This window comes from Puma concolor, chromosome A2 (assembly GCF_028749965.1).
Source record: "Puma concolor isolate L17-30 chromosome A2, mPumCon1.1.hap2, whole genome shotgun sequence".
In the NCBI taxonomy this organism is placed as follows: Eukaryota; Metazoa; Chordata; class Mammalia; order Carnivora; family Felidae; genus Puma; species Puma concolor.
The window spans coordinates 1,454,032-1,477,980 of NC_141668.1; the positions used below are offsets into that span (position 1 = coordinate 1,454,032).

Sequence of the window (23,949 nt, forward strand, 5' to 3'; positions counted from 1 at the left end):
GTCGCTACAGACATCAAGCTCCTCGCTACAGATCACATCCGACACCTCGCTGTCCTCTTCACTCGGGGCGTCTTCCGCCGAGTCCTCAAACCCGGGCTCTAGCTCCTCACTCGCCACCTCCTCGAGCCCTGGGGAGCAAGACGACGGCTCACGATGCTCAGTCCGGACCCGGTTCGGGACCGTCAGCTGTCGCCCTCCCTGGGGCAAGTGAGTCCGCTCCCCTCCACGACGCCCTCGCCCACCCCTCCCCTCCACGAGCCCACACCCCCCGAGCCGACGGGCTGTCTCCTCCTTCCACCGCTACACCCGTGTTTTCTTTCACGAGGCTTCAGAGATTGGCGCCATCGTGAAGGAAAAGGCTCTCTGGAAATGGTTTTAGGTGGCTTTGGCTTTCCAACGTAAGAAAACGAGCCCATAAAATGTCGAGTTATACCCAGACGTTTCCTCCAAACCTACTCGGGCCAGGGCTCTGAGGACTAAATGACACCAACAGCATCTAGCTGTCCGCCTCAGAATGCCGAGTAATGGTGTTCTGTAATAATAAACCACCACCAGCTCCCCCTCACGCAAATTCAGGCCATCCCTTCCAATTTACGTTCGGACAGAGCTCAGCACTCGGGGAAGGACGTGAACACACTGAGCTGCCCGCGAAGGTACGGCTGGTCCCCTGGATCTCGGGGTGAGGGCGCTCCTGTGGGGGGCGGCTGCTGTCACGGGGACTTCGTCAGCCAGGCCCAGGCCTCAGCCCTCTGCCATAACGTGACGACCGTCGCTGGCCGGTCCGTGGGCACAGGACTGCTTGCAGTCTGTCCGATACCCTTCACGCCTCACACTTTCCCATGGGTCTCTGGTTCTTTGAGCTCTTGTCCCCTTTCGTTTAGGGAGCCTGTCAGACATGGAATTTGATGCACTGATACTCGCGTGAGACACACACAGTCTGATTCTGAGCTACTCTTCTCAGAAGGCAGAACAGGAGAGGAAAAAGAACCGGGTGAAAAATCAGGACTAAAAAATTACGTGCTACGACCAACGGACGTCACGACAGCCCCGGGTAAGTGGGATGGGGCCGCTGCTTAACATCAACTGAACCACTGCTACGGCAGAAACCCCCAGGCCTACATTCGGATCTAGGCTACACGTACCGCCAGCAGGCTGTACCGTTACTTCGTACATGTAGCAGCCGTGGAGAAGTTTCTGTTCCTGTGTGCAAATCCTTAGCGCCTGAAAATGGAAGTCACCTAGAACACCTATGAGAACAGATTGAAGAAGCATCACTGACACACGAATCGTGGAAAATGTACAGGAAATGCCTACCGTTAAATGTGAACATCTTGGTGTCTAAAACAGAGGGCCCAAGAGTCTAGAATCACAGTAAGACTAGTTATCTCTTAAACAGGACTGAGTCCAAAAGAAGAAATTCCCACCAAAATGTGCTTTGTGTCCACAATCTCAGTGAAAATACGCATGCACATAAAACTTTCTATACATACACATATCTCACAATTTAGAAGGTGTGAACATCGGGTATAAACAACTTACAGCCGGTGGGAAGGCAAGCTGGTGCAGCCACTCTGGAAAACAGTAGGGAGGTTCCTCAAAAAGCTAAAAATAGAACTTCCCTACGACCCAGCAATGGCACTACTAGGCGTTTATCCACGGGATACAGGTGGTGTTTCGAAGGGACACATGCACCCCCATGTTTATAGCAGCACTATCGACAATAGCCAAAGTACGGAAAGAGCCCAAATGTCCATCGATGGATGAATAGGTAAAGAAGATGTGGTTTATACATACAATGAAATATGACTTGGCAATGAGAAAGAATGAAATCTTGCCAATTGCAATAACATGGATGGAACTGAAGGGTATTATACCGAGCGAAATCAGTCAGAGAAAGACAAACATCATATGACTTCACTCATATGAGGACTTTAAGACACAGAACAGATGAACATAAGGGAAGCAAAAATAATATAAAAACAGGAAGAGGGACAATACATAAGAGACTCTTAAATATGGAGAACAAACAGGGTTGCTGGAGGGGTTGTGGGAGGGGGATGGACTAAACGGGCAAGAGGCATTAAGTAATCTACTCCTGAAATCACTGTTGCACTATGTGCTAATTTGGACGGAAATTAAAAAAATAAATAAAAAAAAATTAAACACACACACAAAAACCAACTTACAGTGCGTAAAAGCTATATGTTACTTCCTCATTTACATCTCATTATCCTCACTACACCTTCTTTGCTCTAGAAAGAACTGCCCAATGAAAATCACTTTGAATGAGGAAGCCTGGCCCATCAGACTATTTTCCTAATGAAAACAAAATCTGGCTCCAATTCAATCCCTAAGGGACCCTTCCGCCAAAACAACTCCTGGAAGGTATCACACGTGTAGCAGATGCCTGGCCTCCGGCTCAGAGAGGTCAGCCTGCACTGCTGCCCCCGCTGCCGATGTGCAGTGGGGCCGAAACCCTCGATGGCAGGAGATCCTCACTCGGCCACCAGAAGAGTCACGCCATCCAAACATGGGATTTCACCCAACACAACCCGGCACCCCCCAAAACAACACGCGAAGTTCGCTGAAGGCTGTAATGAGACACAAAGGTAATCTTACCGCAGGAAAGATCATTGAACCCTCGGTGTTTTTCTTACAGTGACATTTCCTACATACACGAAGGCCAATTAACAGACACTACAGATAAGGTTAGATCTCGTCTATTAATAAGGAGACTTCCTGATAATTCTCTTACGTTTCCGGGAGCAATGTCAAAGCAAGTCTTCAAAAAGACCACAATCACCTTTTCACCCCCAACTTGGGACACCCACTGCTTAGCCTTCGTCAAGACATGTGTGGATGAAAAAGGGAATATGTGCTGATGTGTATCATCCTACCCACCTCCCTCCGTAAGCTACGGTCTTCAAATCGGGCCACACCACAGTAAAACACAAGGCAACTCTCTGTGAATCCCCATCGGAAATAAACTGAAGGGCCGCACCGTTTAAAAGGCCAGATACCTACCAGGTACGGCAGGAAATTAATTACTCTTCTCTGGGCCTATGATGGGCAAGGGTCCGCTGCTTCTCCCCCGCTATCTGCAGACAGAACCGGTCTTGCTGTGTCCCTCCTGAGGATCGCAGCTGGTGTCGGGACTCTCCAACAGGCTCCAGGCAACAAAGGGCAGAGACACGGGCTACGTCTCCCCCACCGTGAGCCGAGACAGAAATGGGTGCGGCCGCACCGGGGGAGCTCTGGCCACCCGAGTTCCCCGGCACCCGGGGCAGCTCCGACGGCGCCCGCTCCCTACCCCGCCCGCATCCGAGCCACATGCGAACAGCCGGCATCGGACTCAGCGCATCGAGGTGCAGGTGAAGAGAAAACCCGTCCTGCAACGCAACGGCAGCTGGGACAGCACGGTCTCCTGCCGGCCAAAACTCCTCCCGGCGGGAGATCTGCAGGGCATCGCCCTAGAGGTGTCCTTCTTTTTCACAAACCGTGAACTGAACAGTCACAATGCGCCACACACAATCAGAGAAACAAACAGGTGGAGAGATCCAAGGTCTTCTGAACATCTGCTACGATGCCCAGTGTCTCCATCCAGAACTCGGGGCAAATTCACGCAGAAGCAAGTGCTCAACAGCAAAGAGCGCCACCCGCCAAGCCCCCAGCACCTGCATCCTGGCCACCGTCTGAACGAGGGAAAAAGGAAGTTAATTAGGACTATCCGTATCGAAGAAAAGGAGCACGTTAAAACCTTTATTACTTTCGTGTGCAAGGTACTCATTCAGGATCACCTTCCAGAGAGGAGGGAAGGGGTTCAGGAACCCCCTCCGCTGCTTCAACACAGGCGAGCAACAGGGAGCCACGTGTGGAAACGGGAAAGGTGAGTCCGCCTCAGTCACAGACACACCCACCAAACAGCGAACTTACCGAAGAAGTCGAATGAAAACGGGTCCCTTCCACCGAAAAATTCCCTGAAGACGTCATCTGGGTTACGGAATGTGAAGCCAAAATCAAACGGATGGTCAAAGTGAACTCCACCTACGATGGTACAGCACGGCATTTAGTTGGTGCATTCCTGCGTTTAGTAGGCCAACAGTTCTGTCTACAGAGGATTCTACACCACGACCCGACGAAAAAACGGCAAAGGCTCCTACACCTAGGGCTCTGCTTCGCAGCAAGAGCCGTGCCTGAACAGAGACCACCTGGGACTGGCGGGGACAAGCCAGGGGAGGCTTCCCACCCCTCACGGTCATGGTCACAGTCACGGCAGCAGGGTAGTGCTAGCACTTTCCCACCATGTCTGCAACCGCCATCCGTACGTAGGAAACGTGGCTTCATCTTCTGTGCGGACGGACCATCGTGTAAACCACGCACAGAAGCACACTCGCTCACGCTCCTCAAGTGGGGCGTGTGCTTGGTGGGCAGTGCCATTCTCGAAGAGGCCACCGACCGTGGTGCTGACGGCGGGCAGGTCCCTGCTAGGACCTCTCATCACACACACACACCCCCGAGTGAAGCCTGCCCACCACAGGCAGTCAGGTCTGCCAGTACAATCAGCTTGGTCAGGTAAGAGTTTTTAAGGTCTTCTGACAAAATATCAGGTACTGATCCGGGAGTAAGAACTCACAAAATACTCTAGTAGGTTATACGGATTCCGGATCTACAGAAAGTACCACGATCAGCATACACTTTGTAGCCGAACGCAAGGGTTTCCAGGCAGCCCATCTCCACAAGTCAGCCCACTTTCCAGGCCACATCTGTGTTTCCGGAAACACAGCCTGTCCAAGAAAACGGACAAACCCGACCCCTTGTCTAGACCCTTCGTTGCCAGATGGCCTCCTCCGCTCACTGAAAAGCCAAGACAAAAATCAACATTTACATACCTCCACCTCCGCCATTTAATCCTTCTTTGCCGTATTTGTCATAGATGTCTCGTTTTTTAGCTACAAATTAGAAAGGAGAGTCAGGAAAGACCAAGTTCTTTTCCCCTCAAAGTTCAAATAAAGCCTTCTACAAAGTTGTACATCAAGGAACCAATGAGTTTTCAAGGTTTCGCAATTAGTTTAAAGGAGTTAGGCCTCCATTACTTTAAGTAAAAAGGGAAAGAGGGAAAATCTAAGTACATCTTCCTAAAAGCTCCCAAAAACTAAATAGTAAAAATTAAGTAGTAATCACTTTTTAAGCTAAAAAGTGGTATTTTTTCCACGCTACTGTGCACAGTGTGTGTTCACGCGTACATAAAAGTCACACTAAAGGGGGCAGAACAGAAGAGACTCATAAATATGGAGAACAAACAGAGGGTTCCTGGAGGGGGTGGTGGGGTGGGCTAAATGGGGAAGGGGCACTAAGGAATCTACTCCTGAAATCGTTGCACTGTATGCTAACTAACTTGGATGTAAATTTTAGAAGATAAAAAATAAAACAAATTTTTAAAAATCACACCGCAAGTTCTAATACTATTCCAACTCTACCAGTGCACATTCTCCCAAAAAATAGGACAGGGCCTTGGTGGGGGCAGGAAATAGAGGTGCCGGAGCCAGAGAAAGAGCCGACCCGAATGCGTGCCCTTGAAAGGACAACAGCCCAAGCCTGAGGATGCTCTACTGTCTTGTCCTCTTACCATTCACCTTCTAGAATAAACAACTACACTGCAGCCCTGTTTAAACAGGTCACTTCCTTTGGATGCACCAGGTTTTCCGCCCAAACCATCATGTTCTACCAAACCGTGTGGTAGAGTAACAGGAGTTATGGGGGCGCCTGGGTGGCTCAGTCGGTTAGGCATCCGACTTCAGCTCAGGTCATAATCTCCTGGTTTGTGAGTTCAAGCCTCCCGTCGGGAGAGCTGGATGGAGCCCCGCTCCAGGTTCCACAGTCTCTCTCCGTCTCTCTCTCTGCCCCTCACTCACTTGTGTGCGCATTCTCTCTCCCTCTCAAATAAATAAAACCGGAAAGAAAAAAAACAGGTTATGGGGAGAACGGGTGTACGAGCAAACCACTTAAAGCCAGTTGATGGTAACCGAGTTCTAAGAAGAATGGGATCTGGGGGCATCTGGGTGTCTTACTCGAGCGTCCAACTCTGGAATCCGGCTCAGGGTGCAATCCCAGGGTCGTGGGATCAAGCCTCTCTGTCCCTGTTTGAGATTTTCTCTCTGCGCCCCTGCCCTGCTCATGCAGGCGCCCAATCCTCTCTCTCAAAATAAACGAATAAAAATAAACATGGGGGGGGGGGGCGCGGGGAGAACGAAAACTTTCTGTGCAAAGGTAACTTCTGGGCTTGGGATAAAACACCGGGTACTTCCTTTACAAGAGAAGAGGTATTGACAGATACAAGGCTGACTTCCTCAACACTCCACCACTCTAGCCCTGGGGCGGGGAAGGCGCGGCCGAGCTCTGAAGTCTAACTCAGCTGGGCGCGCGGTTCCTGGTTTCCTGACACCAAGGAAGTCCTTCCAAGCAGTGAAACCCAGCACACGAGCCCACTGGCCAGGTATGTGTAAGCAGGACAACGGAGATGAGCGGTCACGGCGCCACCGACGGAGAGTGGTCACAGCCACCGCCATGCAATGACCCAGACGGATTCCTGTGCCCCAATCTGTCCTGTCAGTCCTCAGACCAGGGTGTCAGTACTGTTTAAAATAGCCACCCTGAGAGAAAGTGCTAGAAGCCAGGGTGCTCCCCAGCACTCACGGGTAACTGTATCAAGTGTCTGCCAGGAGCGGGAGTCGAAGCTTCACAAGAAAAGGAAGCAACTTCCATTCTCAGTGCCCACACCTCGGCCGCCCAGATCCACATTCTGCTAGCCCCGGGGAGGAGCCAAACCCTGGGTAGGTTCACTCACCGTCCGATAACACCTCATACGCCTCAGCCACTTGTTTGAATTTTCTCTCTGCTTCTTCTTTATTCTCAGGGTTTTTATCTGGATGCCACTTCAGTGCCAGTTTCCGGTACCTTGAAAGGAATAAAAAGGGCACCGGTCACATCCATGTGCAGAAACCCAATGGCTGGGAAACATAAGTAAGGCGGAAACTGGCTTCAGAGCTGTAAACCTGGGCAACTGCTATCGATTTCCATTGTAAAATCTTCCTTTCCCCAAGAATGAAATAAGCAAGTTCTCAATCCAGACAGCATGAACACAAACCAACCTCTAGAGAGACGTTAACGCTAAGATGTTTGAGAACCAAAACGTGCAGTGTGAACTCGTGGTCGTGCAGCTGAGAAAGCACAGAACAGAGGAAGAAGGCAGCCTCGTTCGCAGGGCAGGAAGAGCCCCCCCGCCTCGCATGTCGGTGTGACAGATGCTGGCACCGCTCACAGAGCCACCCCATTCTGGATTCAAGATTCACCGAAGGTTCCACTTAATAGTAATAACTATATGCTTTTGGAACACAAAGAAAAAAACTCCTCTCTTCTTAAACATAAGCACCACATATGGGAGGAAGGGGGTGCCCCTCAAAATCTAAAACTAGACTAAGGACCAGAGAGTCCTAGCACTTGGCAAGCTGTGAATGTAAGGCTGCTGCGGTTCAATTTAATCGCAGCATTTTAATCAAAAATCTTGGCTTGAACTTCCTAAGATCGAGTTAATGCTGGGCTCTACTCCTCACTGCAGACCTAAACATGCAGTAGCAGACCAAGGGCCCTGAAGCACTACAAACCTTGGTAAAAAATGACAGACCGTGTGACAGACGGAGAACGGTCACTTTGCACAGGGGGTAGTCCTGTGAACACAAAGACACGAGAAGAGACTCCCGAGTGTTCATGGGTGTGTTTTGAAGACTACGCCATGTTTTTAGACTCAAGGCCTGATACATGAAGTGTAAAGAACATCAAATGTCTTTCAGTGTTGGCCTTGAGACTGACGTCCGGCTCCACACCAGTAAGCGAGCGCCAAGGACACACGGCCTGCGACACAAACACAGGTAAGACTGTAGGTCTCCCCGGAGAAATGCGCAGGGAGGGGACAGCCACCTACAATCACCCCTCAAACAAAAGTTTCTCTGGTCACTGCACAAGATCAAAGCCTAGAGTCCACAAAACGGACTACGAACACGCACCAGCCATGGATGCAGTTTTGCTCATTTAAAGGAAGGCTGCATCTAGTCTAAGTCAGTATTCAACTGCACACTTAATGGGAAAATCTTCTTCCATTTAACGATGGCATTTTCTAAGTTCACACTTCAAAGCCACCCTGAAGACAACGGCCGGCCCACGTTCTCATAAGAAACTAAACCAATCCCCTTCCTGACCGTGTTTAGCATAACGTGGGCATGTTTCTCCATCAGTTAGTGGAAATACTATTTACATATTATGTTTATTCAAGAATAGTGCAATTAACTGGCGACTGCTGTCTGTGAGCTGTGAGCTGGCAGACGTGAGGGGCCCCACGGGTGACACAGCTCAAAGGCACTTCCTGGGCCCTCCTACTCAAGTTGCTTGGCTGCGGTTTGACACAGGGCAGGCCCATCACAGGAGTCAAGCTGCTATGTTTAACATTTTTACGTGAACGATTTATTCAAGTACCCTGAATTTCCTTCTGCAGACCCACTAAGCCTAGTAGCACAGACTTGTGTGTGAATAAAAACGCCAGTCCCTTAACAAACTGAAACAGTTCCAGGCTTAGTTTTTAGTCTCTCTAGCTCTGCTAAAGTCTAACTTTGTGTTACACATTAAGGTCAAACGAATTAAAGACCCAATTCACCTTGAGTGCCACCTGTGGCCTCCACCTTGCCCCCGCCGTGGGCCAGCCCTGGTCACAAAGGCCGAGGAAGGCCAGCAGGGGCGCAGCACTCAATCTGGCTCTAACGGTACAGGCCGGGGCCGGCGACAGGGATCCCGAACAGCTACTACCCTGAGGAGGTCACAGCACCACACTCTAAGAGTGTGAAGTGCCAGGTCAGCTCCGTTCCACAGTCAATGTCAAAACTGCCTGGGATTATTTCGCATCCCTCAGTTAAATGTCTGATCTGCTTTAAGCAGCAACAGAATCCACTGTCCCAAGGCAAAGTAACAGAGGAAACCAAGTGACCTTCTCATCCCTCAATGCCAAGTGACAGGCTGGGCCTAGTCTGAGGAGGCGAAGGTTAGTTTCACTGCCTTGTCTGAAGATACAGTGAAACAGCAGCATTCTAAAACGGTTATACCACATGCAACGCCACTTCAGGAGACAAAAAGTTACACTGCCCAAGTGCACAGATTCATTACTGCATAAATACAGTTACTTACGCCTTTTTAATATCCTCAGCTGAGGCATGTCTCTGCACGCCTAGAACTTCATAGTAATCCACCATGTTTTAACAGGCTGTTGGAGTGAGTCCTGCAATTAGAAATCCATGGTCAATGACATGACTGCCGAGGTTGGGTTCATCATGGGGGTAGGAGCACAGCAGGAGAGGGAGGGTAGGTCACCTCACCTGAGCACTAACCACTAGCCTGTCAGGCTGGGCCCTCATCCGGGAACAGATTCCAAGATTTGTGTCCTAGACCCTTCTCAATATAGAATAAAAGCTCTGAAATAGCCTAATAATAGCCTAAACTAAATAAAACTAACAGGTGACTCTGAGGCAGGCACTCAGTGCCCACTTGACCACCAGCTGACAGGCCTTCTGTGAGTATCTTGTTTTCCTGACATAGGCCCTGCTCTGGGAGCTTCGGTTACCCCTCCATTCAGTGCGTTCCCGTGCCAGGCGTTGGGCAAGACTGCACAGCCACCAGGACGAACACGCTGTCCCCGCCCTGAGCAGACACAACATGGGAACCACACAATGACACCTCCTACGGCTTGTGGCTGTCACTGGGGACGAGCTAAAGCACGCCCCCAGAGTCCCTGGGAAAGGAAAAGGAAAGGTCTCTGACAGCAGAGCTATCACTGTTAACTTCACCCTGTGGCTTCACCCTCCCACCGGCTCTCCCTACAGATTAGGCCGTCAGTGGAAAACTAGCAGCAGCAATTTGCTTCAGTGGCTTTTGTCACTTCACAGGGCAGGACAACGAAAACCCATCCTACTCCTACCATTGCTAACAAGGCTTGGCCTCGGGTGCCACAGACCGACTACACGGGTGTGAGATCGGGCGCCTGGGTGGCTCAGTCGGTTGAGCGTCCGACTTCGGCTCAGGTCATGATCTCAGTTTGTGGCCTCGAGCCCCACGTCGGGCTCTGTGCTGACAGCTCAGAGCCTGGAGCCTGCTTTGGATTCTGTGTCTCCTCTCTCTCTGCCTCTCCCCTGCTTGCGCTCTCCCTCTCTCTCAAAAATAAACATTAAAAAAAATTAAGAGGCGAGATCTAACGGATTTACTTCTTTTACTTTGATTGGCTAAAAGCACTTCATTCAACTAATGACCAAGAACTTACAAACAGCAGGCCTATCCCTGGATGGTACACAGGAACTTCACCCAGTGGAGCAAGGCCCTCACTCAGGCTACTACACCCACAACTGAAGCTGGGCTTTCTGTGCCCGCCCCCCCTCCCCCCCGCCAGAAACTGTACCATCAGACTTCAGAGAGAGACGTTCGGACTGGAAGCGAGCACATGCCATCACAGTCTTAAGGCCACGGTGCTGGGGCACGACGACGGCCGAGTTAAATGATGCCCAGCGAGAAATTACGCCACTTCCCAAAACAAGACACCTGCACAGGTGTCTCCCACGTTTGGGGAGCGACCGTGGTAAAAAGGTCCAGTGTTACATGACGACTCGGCACCTGTGTGCGTGCCAAGCCCTTTACAAAGAAAGTCTACATATAAAGGGTCAGGAAGGAGCACGTAAAAACTACGTGTTACTAGTCCAGGAGCGCGACGCAAAGAACAGCTCAAAAATACCCCGGGATGGGGCACCTGGGAGGCTCAGTGATTGGGCGTCCGACTCTTGACCCGGACTCAGGTCACAATCTCACCATCTGAGAGTTGGAGCCCCTCAAAAGCTTTGTGCTGACAGTGCAGAGCCTGCTTGGGATTCTCTCCCCCCACCCCTGCTCGCGCACTCTCACAAAGTAAGCTTAAAAAAACTTTTTAAAAAGTACCACAGGGTGACCTGAAACAGATCCCCCATCACCTAGAAATGTTAAAGTCCAGCAAAGACATTTGAAAAAAGCTGAGCTCCCAGAAGTGGTGATCCTGACACGGCGGAGGGGTGCCCTGTTTTCAGGATAGGTCTTGCTTTTGAGGCACAGGAAGCCAGAGGATGCAACGGAGAACCGCCCCCCCCCATACCGTGGCTCTCAAAAGGCCATAATTACGACAGAGTGGGGAAGAGAAACCCTCCAACGAACTTCAAAGAGGAGAAGAGCCCTGTCCCCCCAGCAGCTGGAAGCCTGAAGGCTCAGTCAGAGGTACAGAATGGAATCTCATTACCTTCCTTATCCTGCAATGACCCACACTCTTCAAAATTACTAAACATTACCCTAGGATGGTGAAGCAAATAAAGGCGCCCTGCAGAAAAAAGTATCTCTACAACCTAAGTCACAAAGATTCCAGCTGAAAACATAACTCCTGCTGCTGAACACGAGCTGACAAATTCTGAATACGAGGAAAGCATCAGGAGTAAGTTAGAACACCCCCAAGAATCTGAAATAAGCTGGGGGCTCCTCGGTGGCTCAGTCCATTCAGGTCATGAACTCACAGGTCATGAGTTTGAGCCCCACTTCAGGCTCACTGCTCTCAGTACAGAAACAGCTTCGGATCCTCTGTCACCCCCTCTCTGCCCCTCCTTGACTCATGCTTGCTCTCAAAAATAAACATTTATAAAATTTTTAAAAAAGAGTCTAAAATAAGAACTTGAAAAGACACAAAAAAAGGACTCATGAAATAATCACAATAACGAATAGGAAACCACACTGGGGGCTGACAGCTCAGAGCCTGGAGCCTGCTTTGGATTCTGTGTCTCCCTCTCTCTCTCTGACCCTCCCCACTCATGCTGTTTCTCGCTCTCTCAAAAATAAAATAAACTGGGGGGCACCTGGGTGGCTCAGTAAGTTAAGAATCCAACTTCAGCTCAGTTCACGATCTCATGGTTCATGAGTTTAAGCCCTGCATCGGGTTCTGTCGGCACAGATCCTGCTTGAGATTCTCTCTTCCCTCCTCTGACCCTCTCCCATGCTCTTTTTCCAAAAATAATAATAAAAAAATAAAAAAACCTCCTTCCCCTTTCAAGAAATAAAAGTTTTTATAGTTGCTAAAAAGTTATTTACATATCGTTTTTATAAATACATTTTTTTCAAGTGAACACTACTACCCCCAACATGGGACTCAAACTCACAACCCCAAGATCAAGAGTCGCATGCTCTACGGAAAGAGCCGGCCGGTGCCCCAAATAATTTTTTGTTTTTGTTGTTTTTGTTGTTGTTGTTGAAGCAGGCTTCACGCCCAGTGCAGAGCCCAAGGCAGGGCTTGATCTTGTGACCCTGATCAAGACCTGAGCTGTGATCAAGAGTTGGTTGCTTAACCAACTGAGCCACCCAGGCGCCCCTAAAAACATTTTTTTTTTTATAAAAATTTTTTTTTTCAACGTTTATTTATTTTTGGGACAGAGAGAGACAGAGCATGAACGGGGGAGGGGCAGAGAGAGAGGGAGACACAGAATCGGAAACAGGCTCCAGGCTCCGAGCCATCAGCCCAGAGCCCGACGCGGGGCTCGAACTCACGGACCGCGAGATCGTGACCTGGCTGAAGTCGGACGCTTAACCGACTGCGCCACCCAGGCGCCCCTAAAAACATTTTTTAAAAAGACACATCCGCGGTCCTACTGTTAACCAAACAGAAGGTTAAGCTTTTAAGATCTGGGCATTTATCAAACTTCTTGGTAGTCTGTGGCAACACAGCATAAACTTGTAGTCACATAAACTAGGGCCCAGCAGCCAACAGTTAGAAAATCCATGTTCTGGGGGCGCCTAGTTGGCTCAGTCACTGGAGTGTCTAATTCTTTTTTTTTTTTTTTTTAATTTTTTTTTCAACGTTTTTAATTTATTTTTGGGACAGAGAGAGACAGAGCATGAACGGGGGAGGGGCAGAGAGAGAGGGAGACACAGAATCGGAAACAGGCTCCAGGCTCTGAGCCATCAGCCCAGAGCCCGACGCGGGGCTCGAACTCCCGGACCGCGAGATCGTGACCTGGCTGAAGTCTGACGCTTAACCGACTGCGCCACCCAGGCGCCCCTGGAGTATCCAATTCTTGACCTCAGAGTTCTACAAGTTTGAGTCCTCCGTCGAGTGTAGATGTTACTTAAAAGTAAAATCTAATATTAAAAAAAAAAAATCCAGGTTCTTATCAAATGTGCCCATTTGGCCAAACAAAGCTTAAACATTTAAGTTTCGGAATGCTTAAAGAAACAATGGAACAAAAATGGAAAACAAATATCACAAAACCAGAAAAGAACAACTGTGAGAACAAAACTCTTTGTGTTAAGAAATTTCCTTGGGGGGGCTCCTGGGTGGCTCAGTCGATTGAGCGTCCGACTTCGGCTCAGGTCACGATCTCACGGTTCATGGGTTCGAGCCCCGCGTCGGGCTCTGTGCTCACAGCTCGGAGCCTGGATGGAGCTTGCCTGGGATTCTGTGTCTCCCTCTATCTCTGCCCCCCCCCCCCCACTTGCACTTGATGATGTCTCTCAAAATAAACATTTAAAAAAGAGAGAGAGAGAAAGCCTTTATGTCAAAGGAAATTAGAAATATTTAGATGAAATGTCATTATCAATTTGATCACATGATGAAAGAAATATTTAGAACAGACCGTACAAAACCTCAAATGAAGCACTAACAGTTCTAGAGGTCAGAAGGTTAGGAACTCAGGGGTGCCTGGGTGACTCAGTCAGGTGAGTGTCCCACTCCTGACATCTCCTCTGGTTGTGATCTCGAGGCTGTGAGATCCAGTGCAGACCCTGCTTGGGACTCTCTCCCTCTCTTTGTGCCGCTCCCCACTCGCTCTCTCAAAATAAACCTTAAAAAAAAGTTTTAAAAAGGTTAAGAACTCAGAACAGACTTTTGAACTCAAGACTTGTCATTCTGAATACCAAAATATGTATTTTTCTCAAATACACTCCCACAATTTGTTTAAAGGCTTTTTTTTTTTTTTTTTTTTTTACTACTTATTTAAGAGAGAAAGAAAAGGTTCAAGTGGGGGAGGGACAGGAGAGCGAGAGAGAGAATCCCACGCAGGCTTCCAGCTTTCGGGGCCTGGTCGTATGAACCTGAACCGTGAGATCACGACTTGGGCCAAAATCAAGCGTCAGATGCCCAACAGACTGAGCACCCAGGCGTCCCTTTCAGAATTTTTTCTTCTTTTTTTCAGAATCTGTTTAAATTACAAATTACAGAAAACCATACGGTTACTCTTCCTACAACCTAACATGAAAATCCAAACAGCCGTGACAGACCCCTAACAAAAATATTACTGGGGTCTGCCCTCTGGTCCTCAAAGGGGACCTCAGAATCATGGTGACATGAGAGCAACTTAAGAGCAGAAACTCAACTGTAACAGGCACGTGCAAGGGGCACCCACACCCCTCACGGGAAATTCCACAGACAGTGTGAGGCATCAAGAAGCTTCCGAGCTGAAGGGACGGAGGGTCCGAGCACACAAAAGGGAGGGAGTCTGTTAATTACCAAAAAGAAGAGAGATGTCTGGACATTACGCAGATTCCTTAGGTACAGGGGAGTCTCGGAGGAGGTAGCTCTGTTCCGGGACAGGCTTCCTCCTTTCCAATGTAAATGTAGGAGGCCGAGGGCGTTTCAGGCTTCCACTGGGTTTTGATTACTTTAAACTTGCAACAATCTCTATGCCAAAGAGATGGGGGGCAGGGCACCCTGCCACGAGCACCCACAACAGTAACTGGAGGACGTACCTCCAAGAACACGGTCGTTCACCATATAGCTTTTTGAACTGTTTCGGTAGGTTCAACTTAAAATACTGAGGTATCTGTGTGAAATGCACTCAACTACACAAGATGGGAGTGAGTACCCAATTTGAAAAGGTTTCCTCGGGGCGCCCGGGTGGCTCAGTCGGTTAAGTGCGTGAGCCTCGTTTCAAGGCACGTCACGATCTCAGGGTCTGTGCTGACATGACAGCTCGGAGCCTGGAGCCTGGAGCCTGCTCGGGATTCTCTCTCCCTTGCTCTCTGCCCACCCCCGCTCACGAGGGCAGGCGCTCTCTTTCTCGCTCTCAAAATAAACATTCAAGAAAAAGTTTCCTCCGTGGTAGTTACTGGATTCAGAGCACACCACACCGAGTCAGCGACACCAGCCAAACCATCTTAAAATTACTAGCCACAGAAGAGGTCACCAATTCTCGAGACCAAGAAGCACAGCAAGCTCACGTCTTCAGAAAGAAAAAACCCGAACGCAAACTACAGCACAGCAGCTGCCAGACGCAGCAGAAAACTCGAAGTCCTGCGTCCCTACCTCAGAGGGCTGAAAATTACGTGACATTCTGGTCCCTGCTGAGCTCCAGCTGCTGCCGCTTGCACCCGCAGGGCATCCTGGGAGCTCCCAGCACCGCAGGACCAGGCAACCCACTGCGCCCAATGGAGCGAGGGTTAGAAAAGTCTCAGAACTAGGCTCTCACTTCCTAACGGCTGAGCCACACGTGGCCAGAGGTCACCCGGGGAGTCAGATGCCACCGCTCAGACATCCTTGAACTCACTTCAAAGCTTGTATTCTCGAGTCCAGTTTCGCCAGCCTTGGCACTCAGGTGCCTGTTTCCGTGCAAGTGACGACAGCAGCGTGGCAGGGCCCTCGAGGCAGTCGGCGCACGCGTGGGAACTGGCCCAGCCTTGCCAGATGTGAACGCCGCGGTGCCTTAACCAGAGACACCCCCAGGACGGTCACTGGGGCTGAGCGAGCGCAGGAGAACCATCAAGTAGCAGCACCCGGGAGACGAGCAACACTCGCGTGATGGCGACCAGCGGCCACCTGGCCCGCGTCCTAGACGGAGACGGCCCCTCGAAGAAAAGGCGAACGAACTGAAGTGTGCATCAGACCAGCCGTCTGCAGAGCCGGACCCCTCACCCTCCACCGCCCCTGCAGCAGCAGGCTGTCCGTACCTCCCCCCTTTCCTCTGCTCCTTCACCCGGTCCTGCCCAGCCGCCACCCGCCCCCCTGGTCCCCCACCAGCACAGGCACCCCCAGAAACAGCTCTCACAGCTGGGCGCCCCAAGCCCTCGGCACACTGGGCGTTCCGGTCCGTCTGTCTTGTGGTTTCCTCTCCCTATGAGCCCCGTGGGCACAGGGTGGGGAAGCCAGGGTTCCGGACCCCTTCTCAGGCTGCACTCCCGCGTCTTCATCGTCACCCCCGTTCTGCAAATACCACGGATCCCGCAGCGATTCCCCAACGTAAGCTCCTATCCTAGGTCTCTGCTTGGCACTTCAGACACGAATAGACAGATGACTGCTTGACACAGCCACTTGGCCGTGTGACAGACGTCGCAAATAGAACAGGACCAAATTTCACTGGGTCCCCACCCCACTCCTGGTCTTCCGCGACCGAATTCTACCTCGTGCTCTCATGCTGTGGACTGGAAATTTCGCCCTCACCGACACCACCACCCACCCCGTGACACAACACCCACACACGGCGATCCACAGTTTCACCAGGCCTAGCTGCCAACTATCTCAAAACCCTTCCACTTTCTCCATCTTCAATGGCACCAGCCCCTCCTGCTGCAGGAGCCTCTTAACTTAATCACACCGTCTTCTCTCACAGCCAAGGTGAGCTATAAATACACAGGTGCTGTCACAACAGATGCGAGATGGTGTCCAGCACCGGGCAGAACCAGCTACGAAGGACACGGTCAGCTCCGCCGAGATCAGATGGAACGAGACGTCACTTCGCTGACCAACGCGGAGCCTGGGGCAGAGGCGCAAGATGAGCCGAGGACACGCCGTCAAGCAAGAAACTGAAGACGCAGCCGACGTCCCAGGCCGGCCACTGTGACACCTTGAAGGTGACTGAGAGTGACAGCAACTGAATGGGGACACTTGGGCCCGGGACTGGCGTGTGGAGCAGGAGAAGGGTGTTCAGCAGAATACCGGCCGGACGGGACTCAAGCGTCTAGAGAACAGCACCGTGCCAACGTCGGCTGCTCCGTTCGGGGGTGTGTACTGTGGTTAGATTGAGGAAAACTGAGTCAAAGGTGGACAAGAAATGTCTGTCGACGTCTTGACAACGCCACTGTAAATCTGAAATCACTCCAAATTAAAAAACAAAAACCTTAAGTCAAAAAGGAGTAGAGCCAGTTCAAAAGGACACGAGAACAAAGCTGATGGAGCACTCGTGGACCGGAAGGGACGGTGACGGGACCACCAGGAGGAGTGCCATGCGTCCCGAGCACACGAGCACACACACGAGCAGGAGTCCTGGATGGTCTGTGCTGCCTGCCGCTGGACGAGCTACGCTTGCGACCGAATGGCCGAGGAGCCAACATTCTTTTTAAAGAATTCCTGCTGACAGATGCACGAGAAATGCTAGAATTAGAAAATTACCCTTCTGAAAGTAATAACTGGGGTGCTTCTCAAAGCACAGACTTCCACCAGCAGCACCCGCACGTTCTTGCTAAGCGAAAGGACCTCTTAAGTAACCGGCTTTTAACTTTGCCTCATAAAACACTTAGTCCAAACATTCTTGCTTGAACAAAGTCCAGGGAGCAGCCCTTAACCTTGGATAGTTACTGGATTCTCCGTGGTGAAGAGCGGGCCTCCAGGGACTGTCACCCTTTGGTCCCTGGTCCACGGGCGGGCTGAATTTCTCTTCGACACAGGTATCTCCAAACATTCAGGGGTTTACCATCGTGAATTTTTCACTCTCTAGACATACAGCCTTACATCTCTGGGTTCCTAAATCTCCACCTTGAGCAAGCTCCAAGGCCGCGATCCCTTCCTACCCGGATTCCAGCACCGTCAATGATGCAGGGACGGTCCAGATGTCACCAACGGAAGGGAACAAGACATTTCTCCTCTGAACCTGGATCACCAGTGCTGGGTCAACTCTCGTAAGAACCATACCCGACTTCAATTATCACCATAAACTCAGCTATGCCTTTCTGAGTCTGTGATCGCCCTGCTGCCTCCCACTACTGCCTCTGTGCAACGGCAGCTCTTCGGATCAATGAGCCTCACAGCTCGCCCCGAAAAGTCCACCTTGCTTATGTTGGCCCACTGTCGCAACCAATCAAAACCTCTTTGACACCCATTCTACCATCAACATATTTACTCCCAGTGAAAACAGTGATGTAATTCTGAGTGACTGTAATCACATTTATTGATAACAATCATACGCTAGCTTAGAGAATAAGTCACCCAGTTTAGAAAACAAATATGTAAACAGGTTAGTCAAGGACAACACAAATATGCACGGAGACAATGACACAAACAAAGCTTAAAAGAACACTGCCATTTATTGATGAACTGGAAAACAGAAAGCAAACGGAAAGCTCCCTGTGCAGAGACAACCTCAGCTTCAACTACAATGACCGCACACACAGACAAAACTATGAAACCACATGGCCCACGTAAGAGGCAAGAAGTTAGTGTGGTAAGACTTGGGGGGGGGGGGGGGGGGCTCAAGAAAAAGGATACAATTCAAGAATAATTTTTTAAATAAGATTTTAGGGGTGCCTGGTGTCTCAATCAGTTAAGTGTCCAACTCTTGGTTTCGGCTCAGGTGGTGATCTCATGGGTCATGAGAGTGAGCCCCGAGTTGGGCTCTGAGCTATCTGCACAGAGCCTGCTTGAGATTCTCTCTCCTCTGTCTCTGCCGCTCCCGGCTCAAAACAAATAATTAAAACACATTTTCTTTTCAACGTTTATTCATTTTTGAATTTTTTTTTCCACGTTTTTATTTATTTTTGGGACAGAGAGAGACAGAGCATGAACGGGGGAGGGGCAGAGAGAGAGGGAGACACAGAATCGGAAGCAGGCTCCAGGCTCTGAGCCATCAGCCCAGAGCCCGACGCGGGGCTCGAACTCACGGACCGCGAGATCGTGACCTGGCTGAAGTCGGACGCTTAACCGACTGCGTCACCCAGGCGCCCCCGTTTATTCATTTTTGAGAGAGAGAGAATGAGCGGGGTGGAGGAGACACAGAATCCGAAGCAGGCTCCAGGCTCTGAGCTGTCAGCACAGAGACCTATGCGGGGTCCAGAGACCCAGCTGTGAGATGGTGACCTGAGCCGAAGTCAGAAGCTTAACTGACTGAGCCACCCGAGTGCCCCAATAATTAAAACACATTTAAAAAAAAAGGGGGGGGCACCCCGGTGGCTCAGGTCATGAGCTTGCAGTTCGTGAATTCAGGTCCTGAGTTGGGCTTTGTGCTGACAGCTCAGAGCCTGGAGCTTGCTTCGGGTTCTGTCTCCCTCTCTCTCTCTGCCCCTCCCCCACTCGCACTCTGTTGTCTCTATGTATGTCTCTAAAAAATGAACATTAAAAAAATTTTTGATAAATAAATGAACTAAAATGGTCTTTACCCTCCTGAGATCAGCCCAGTGTCCCTGCTCCCCAGCCCCAACCGCAAGCGAGTCTGAGGGAGGGAAAGAACTTGCTGTCCAGCCCTCATCCAGGACTTGCTGTGAGTCCCACACACGCACCCGAGGTCACAGGGAACAGGTAACAGCAGAAAAAGAGGAGCCCTCGAGGGTGGGACTCGGCCTTCTCTTCTCAGGTATACCCAGGACCAGGGGGCATGCGGCTCCCTACTCACTGGCCCCCACCATCTGTGGACACTGCCAGGAAAAAGTGGCTTCTCTCCTGCATCCAGGCGCCAAGTAAGGAAGCAATCATTACCTGAAGGGGCAGATCACGTCAACTGAAAGCACAGGTGCCCACAAAGGCTTCAGGCAGCTGGAAACGGCCCCCAACAAGCATCCGAAACTCCACGGCCTGACGGTATAAGCCCGCCAGCCACACACACGTTTGTTTCTCAGGTCATTAAAATTAAACAAAACTTGAAAACCCCCGTCCCTTGGTCACACCCGCCACATTTCAAGGGCCCCACAGCCACATGTGGCTACTGGCCTCCATTCTGGAAAACACAAGCAGAGGGCAAAGAGCGCTCCTCTGCAACCTAACAGATATCAACTCAGGCTTACAGGCGATCTGGGTGAGATAATTCATTACGCAATCTTTGCCAATGGTATTCTGAAACTTCTCTCGCTTCTGATGGGACCCCACTCCTGTATTTTAAGAAAGCTACAGAAAACCAAGACGTCATATTCTTTCAGCTAAGAACAACGGCTTCTTAGGACAACTGGTGTGTTAATCTATGAAATTTCCTAAAAAACCTCCACCTCTTTAGTAAAGCCACTAAAGTAAATCCCATTAACTAAAAGTACCTCCTCCCATAAACTCCCATAAACCCTCACCATCAGGACTTTCAGGAAGTGTGTCCTAAAGGCCCGTAGTACCTACCTATACACAGGTGAATACCACGTAAGTAGAAAAATTGAGTGGACATCTCCCCAGTACACCTCACGATGTGATTAAAAATTACAGAACAAGGGGTACCTGCCTGGCTCAGTCAGAAGAGCCGGGGACTCGTGATCTCAAAGTCTTGAGTTTGAGCCTCAAGACGAGTGTAGAGTTTAAATACAACTTAAACCTAAACTACTATGTACGTTAAAACCAAAAATAAAGTTACAAGTAACAAGATTAAAAATACTTGCATGTGCTTGCCAATCATAAAGTAAGCAGCTACGATTTCAAGCTACGCTGTGATCAGGACAGTGCCACGAGGGTTCTAGAACAGTGTTCTTCAGGACAGATACGGGTGGTAGTCAAGGGCAGATGTCCTGGGCCTTTCACCAGTGTCAGTCCAACGCCACAGTCGGAGCGAGATCCTCTGAAAGTGTTCTCATCCCAGCGCACACACTACAAATACGGTGAAACAAATGCTGACAACTCCTGACTCGGTGCCTAGTTCATCCCAGTGGGTACCTGAGGACGTCAGGATCAACCTGTAAAGGTCAACTTCTTTTGAGATAAACATACAGGTTTCATATTTAAAATGGCAAACTCGGGGCGCCTGGGTGGCTCAGTCAGTTAAGCGGCCGACTTCAGCTCAGGTCATGATCTCATGGTCAGTGAGTTCAAGCCCCGCGTCGGGCTCTGGGCTGACAGCTCAGAGCCTGGAGCCTGTTTCAGATTCTGTGTCTCCCTCTCTCTGACCCTCCCCCGTTCATGCTCTGTCTCTCTCTGTCTCAAAAATAAATAAACGTTTAAAAAAAAATTTTTTTTTTAATAAATAAATAAATAAATAAAATGGCAAACTCAACAGACACATTTACTCTCCCCCCTCCTGAAACATCCACCAAGATTCTCCTTACAGATAGGACTTCTGCTTTCCAACACATAAAGTGCGGTAAAGTCACCACTCCACACCAACAAGCAAAACAAAGTTGAACTGGAAAACGGGATTTTTTTGTTGTTTATTGCCAGAGAGAGGGTGCACGTGGGGAAGGGACAGAGAGAGAGAGGATCCCAAGCAGGCTCCACACAGTCAGCACAGAGCCTGACGCGGGGCTCAATCCCACGAACCATAAGATCACGACCCGAGCCAAAATCAAGAGTCTGATGCTCAAACAACTGAGCCACCCAGGCACCCCAAGAAACAGCTCCTTTTTTTAGATCTGCCCCGTAAGTGAGGTGTGCCTCCCGCACTGAAAACACAGGTGGGCACGCAGAATGGGAACTCGCCAATGCAGAAGCCTCCAGAGAGAGAACCGATGAGCTGACACAGGGAAATCCGAACTGTCACCACCCGGGGTGGCTGGCAGCTCTGTGAGGACAAGTCTGAGGTACACACTTTCATGAGCTCTACCAGCCCTCACGGGAAATCTGGGACAAAAACGTACTGGGGCTTCGGGCAAGGGAAAAGGAACCATTTAAAAATACCAAAACGTGGGGTGCCGAGCATTCAGCTCTTGGTTTTCTCTTGGGATTCTCTCTCCCTCTCTCTGCCCCTCGGCTGCTCATGCTCTCATGGGCTCTCTCTCCCTCAAAAATAAATAGGGGATGGGCGCCTGGGTGGCTCAGTCAGTTAAGCGTCCAACTTTGGGTGATGACCTCACGGTTCGTGGGTTCGAGCCCCGTGCTGGGCTCTGGGCTGACAGCTCAGGTCCCGGAGCCTGCTTCAGATTCTGTGCCTCCCTCTCTCTGTTCCTCCGCCACCTGTGCTATCTCTCTGTCTCTCAAAAATAAACATTAAAAAAAAATTTTTAAGAATTTTTTAAATAAATAAACTTTAAAACAAAATAAATACAAATACCAAAACAGGGACACCTGGCTGGCTCAGTGGATTGAATGTCTGGCTCTTGATTTAGGCTCTGGTCATAATCTGCTGGTTTGTGAGACAGAGCCCTTCTCCCCCAGTAGGGCTCCGTGCTGGGGGAGGAGCCTGCTTGGGATTCTCTCTCCCTCTCTCTGCCCCGCCCCCCCAAACACCACACACCACTTTCTTCTAGAGGAAGTCTGCCCTCAAGGGAAATGCACTGCTGGACTCCAACCTACCTGGGGGCAGGGAAATACCCAACTCCAGTCCCCTCCTGCCCTCCTGTCCCACCCAAGGGGAAGTGGGAGGCACTGGTGAAGTGGACCAGAAAGCGGAGACCTGCTCAGGGATGGGGACACCTCCACCTCCCCCACCGGCCTGCACACCACTTGCCTACTGACAGCAAGCAGCTCCTTTTGTCTGGTACCTCATGCGCACCTTTCAACAAAACATCACCAGGCATACCAGAGGGCCAAACACAGTCTGGCAGGCTTAAGCAAGCCTCGGCACAAGTCACCAGTGCAGGAATCACCAAATCAGGAATCTGGTGAAACTGTGATTGATATGCTATGAGCTTTAATGGAAAAGCAGACTACACGCTAGAACAGAGGCACAACGTAAGCAGAGGTGAAATTCCTAAGAGTCAGCAAGAAATGCTAGAGAGCGAAACCCCGGCAGAAAAGATCAAGGTCTCTGATGAGCTTAGTAGTAAACGGGGCATGGCTGAGCCAAGGGGCAGACAAGCCAGGGGAGGAACAGACCGACCGCAGAGCGCCCAGTGCCGGTGGGGCAGCCAGCAGAGGTGCAGCCTGCAGCCGGAGCGCCAGAGCTAGGAAAGGAAGGATCAGAAACAGGGCTCCGAAGCATCAATCAGCTCTGAAAGACTAAATGAGAATTTCCCCCAAATTAACGTCAGGCACCCAACAACACCTCCAAGAAGAACGGAGAACACTATGTGGGATAAATACCCAAAAATTACACCTGGGCGTATCACATTCAAACTTCAGAAAATCAAAGATTAAAAAAATCTTGAAAGAAGCAAAGGAACAGACAGCCTACCTATGAGGAAGCAAAAGAATTCCATCCATGTAAGAAAGAAGGGAGTGAAACAGTTTTAAAGTGCTGGGCGGGGGGGGGATGGGGGGGGTGGACACCACCTCCAATTCTGTAGCCTGAAAAGTTATCCTGCAAAAGTGAAGAAGAAAGCCCTTCTCTGGCCAACAAAAACTGAGGGAATTTGTTGCCAGCAGATCCACCTTGCAAAAAATGTTAGCCCTTCAGAGAGAAGGAATATGATGTAGGACAAAAACTCAGATCTGCATAATGAACACCAGAGAAAAGAGAGGTAGATATAAAATACACTTTAATTTTCCTCAGTAATCTAACAGGTAACTGTTCCTTCAAATAAGAGCAACAGCGTATTCCACGACAGACACTTCTGCGCATCCCTAGACTTCCTGCAGGTGAACGAGGACCCCACAGGCAGGAGGGGAGGACTGGCATCAGAAGGTGCTTCCAGGGACCATGACAGTGTCGATGGCTGTGAAGTCAGTCATGAAGGAACACTGCAAACTCTAGGGCGACCACGAAAAAAGGTAAAAAGGTAAAAAGGAAAGGGGGTGGGTAAGACTCTAAAAAGGAAAGAAAATGGAATCACATGAAACGTTCAATTAAATCTACAAAAGGCAGGGGCGCCTGGATG

The 23,949-nt window shown here is 50.1% G+C and overlaps 1 protein-coding gene across 5 annotated transcripts in view; it reads right to left on the bottom strand.

Annotated features, from left to right (window-relative positions):
• The window catches only part of DNAJB6 (DnaJ heat shock protein family (Hsp40) member B6), a 69,569-nt gene that overhangs the window by 35,441 nt on the left and 10,179 nt on the right, over positions 1-23,949 (bottom strand). For 4 of the 5 annotated variants that reach the window (XM_086685289.1, XM_086685258.1, XM_086685280.1 and 1 more), the window contains exons 2-5: positions 9,229-9,319; positions 6,845-6,954; positions 4,890-4,949; positions 3,934-4,044 (exon numbers count right to left, since the gene is read on the bottom strand). In XM_086685289.1, the coding sequence (XP_086541415.1) occupies positions 3,934-4,044; positions 4,890-4,949; positions 6,845-6,954; positions 9,229-9,293 (346 nt within the window). In that variant the 5' untranslated portion in view covers positions 9,294-9,319. Of the gene's footprint in view, positions 1-3,933; positions 4,045-4,889; positions 4,950-6,844; positions 6,955-9,228; positions 9,320-9,416; positions 9,804-23,949 lie in introns of those variants that run through there. The other variant, XM_086685269.1, reaches the window with a different exon arrangement.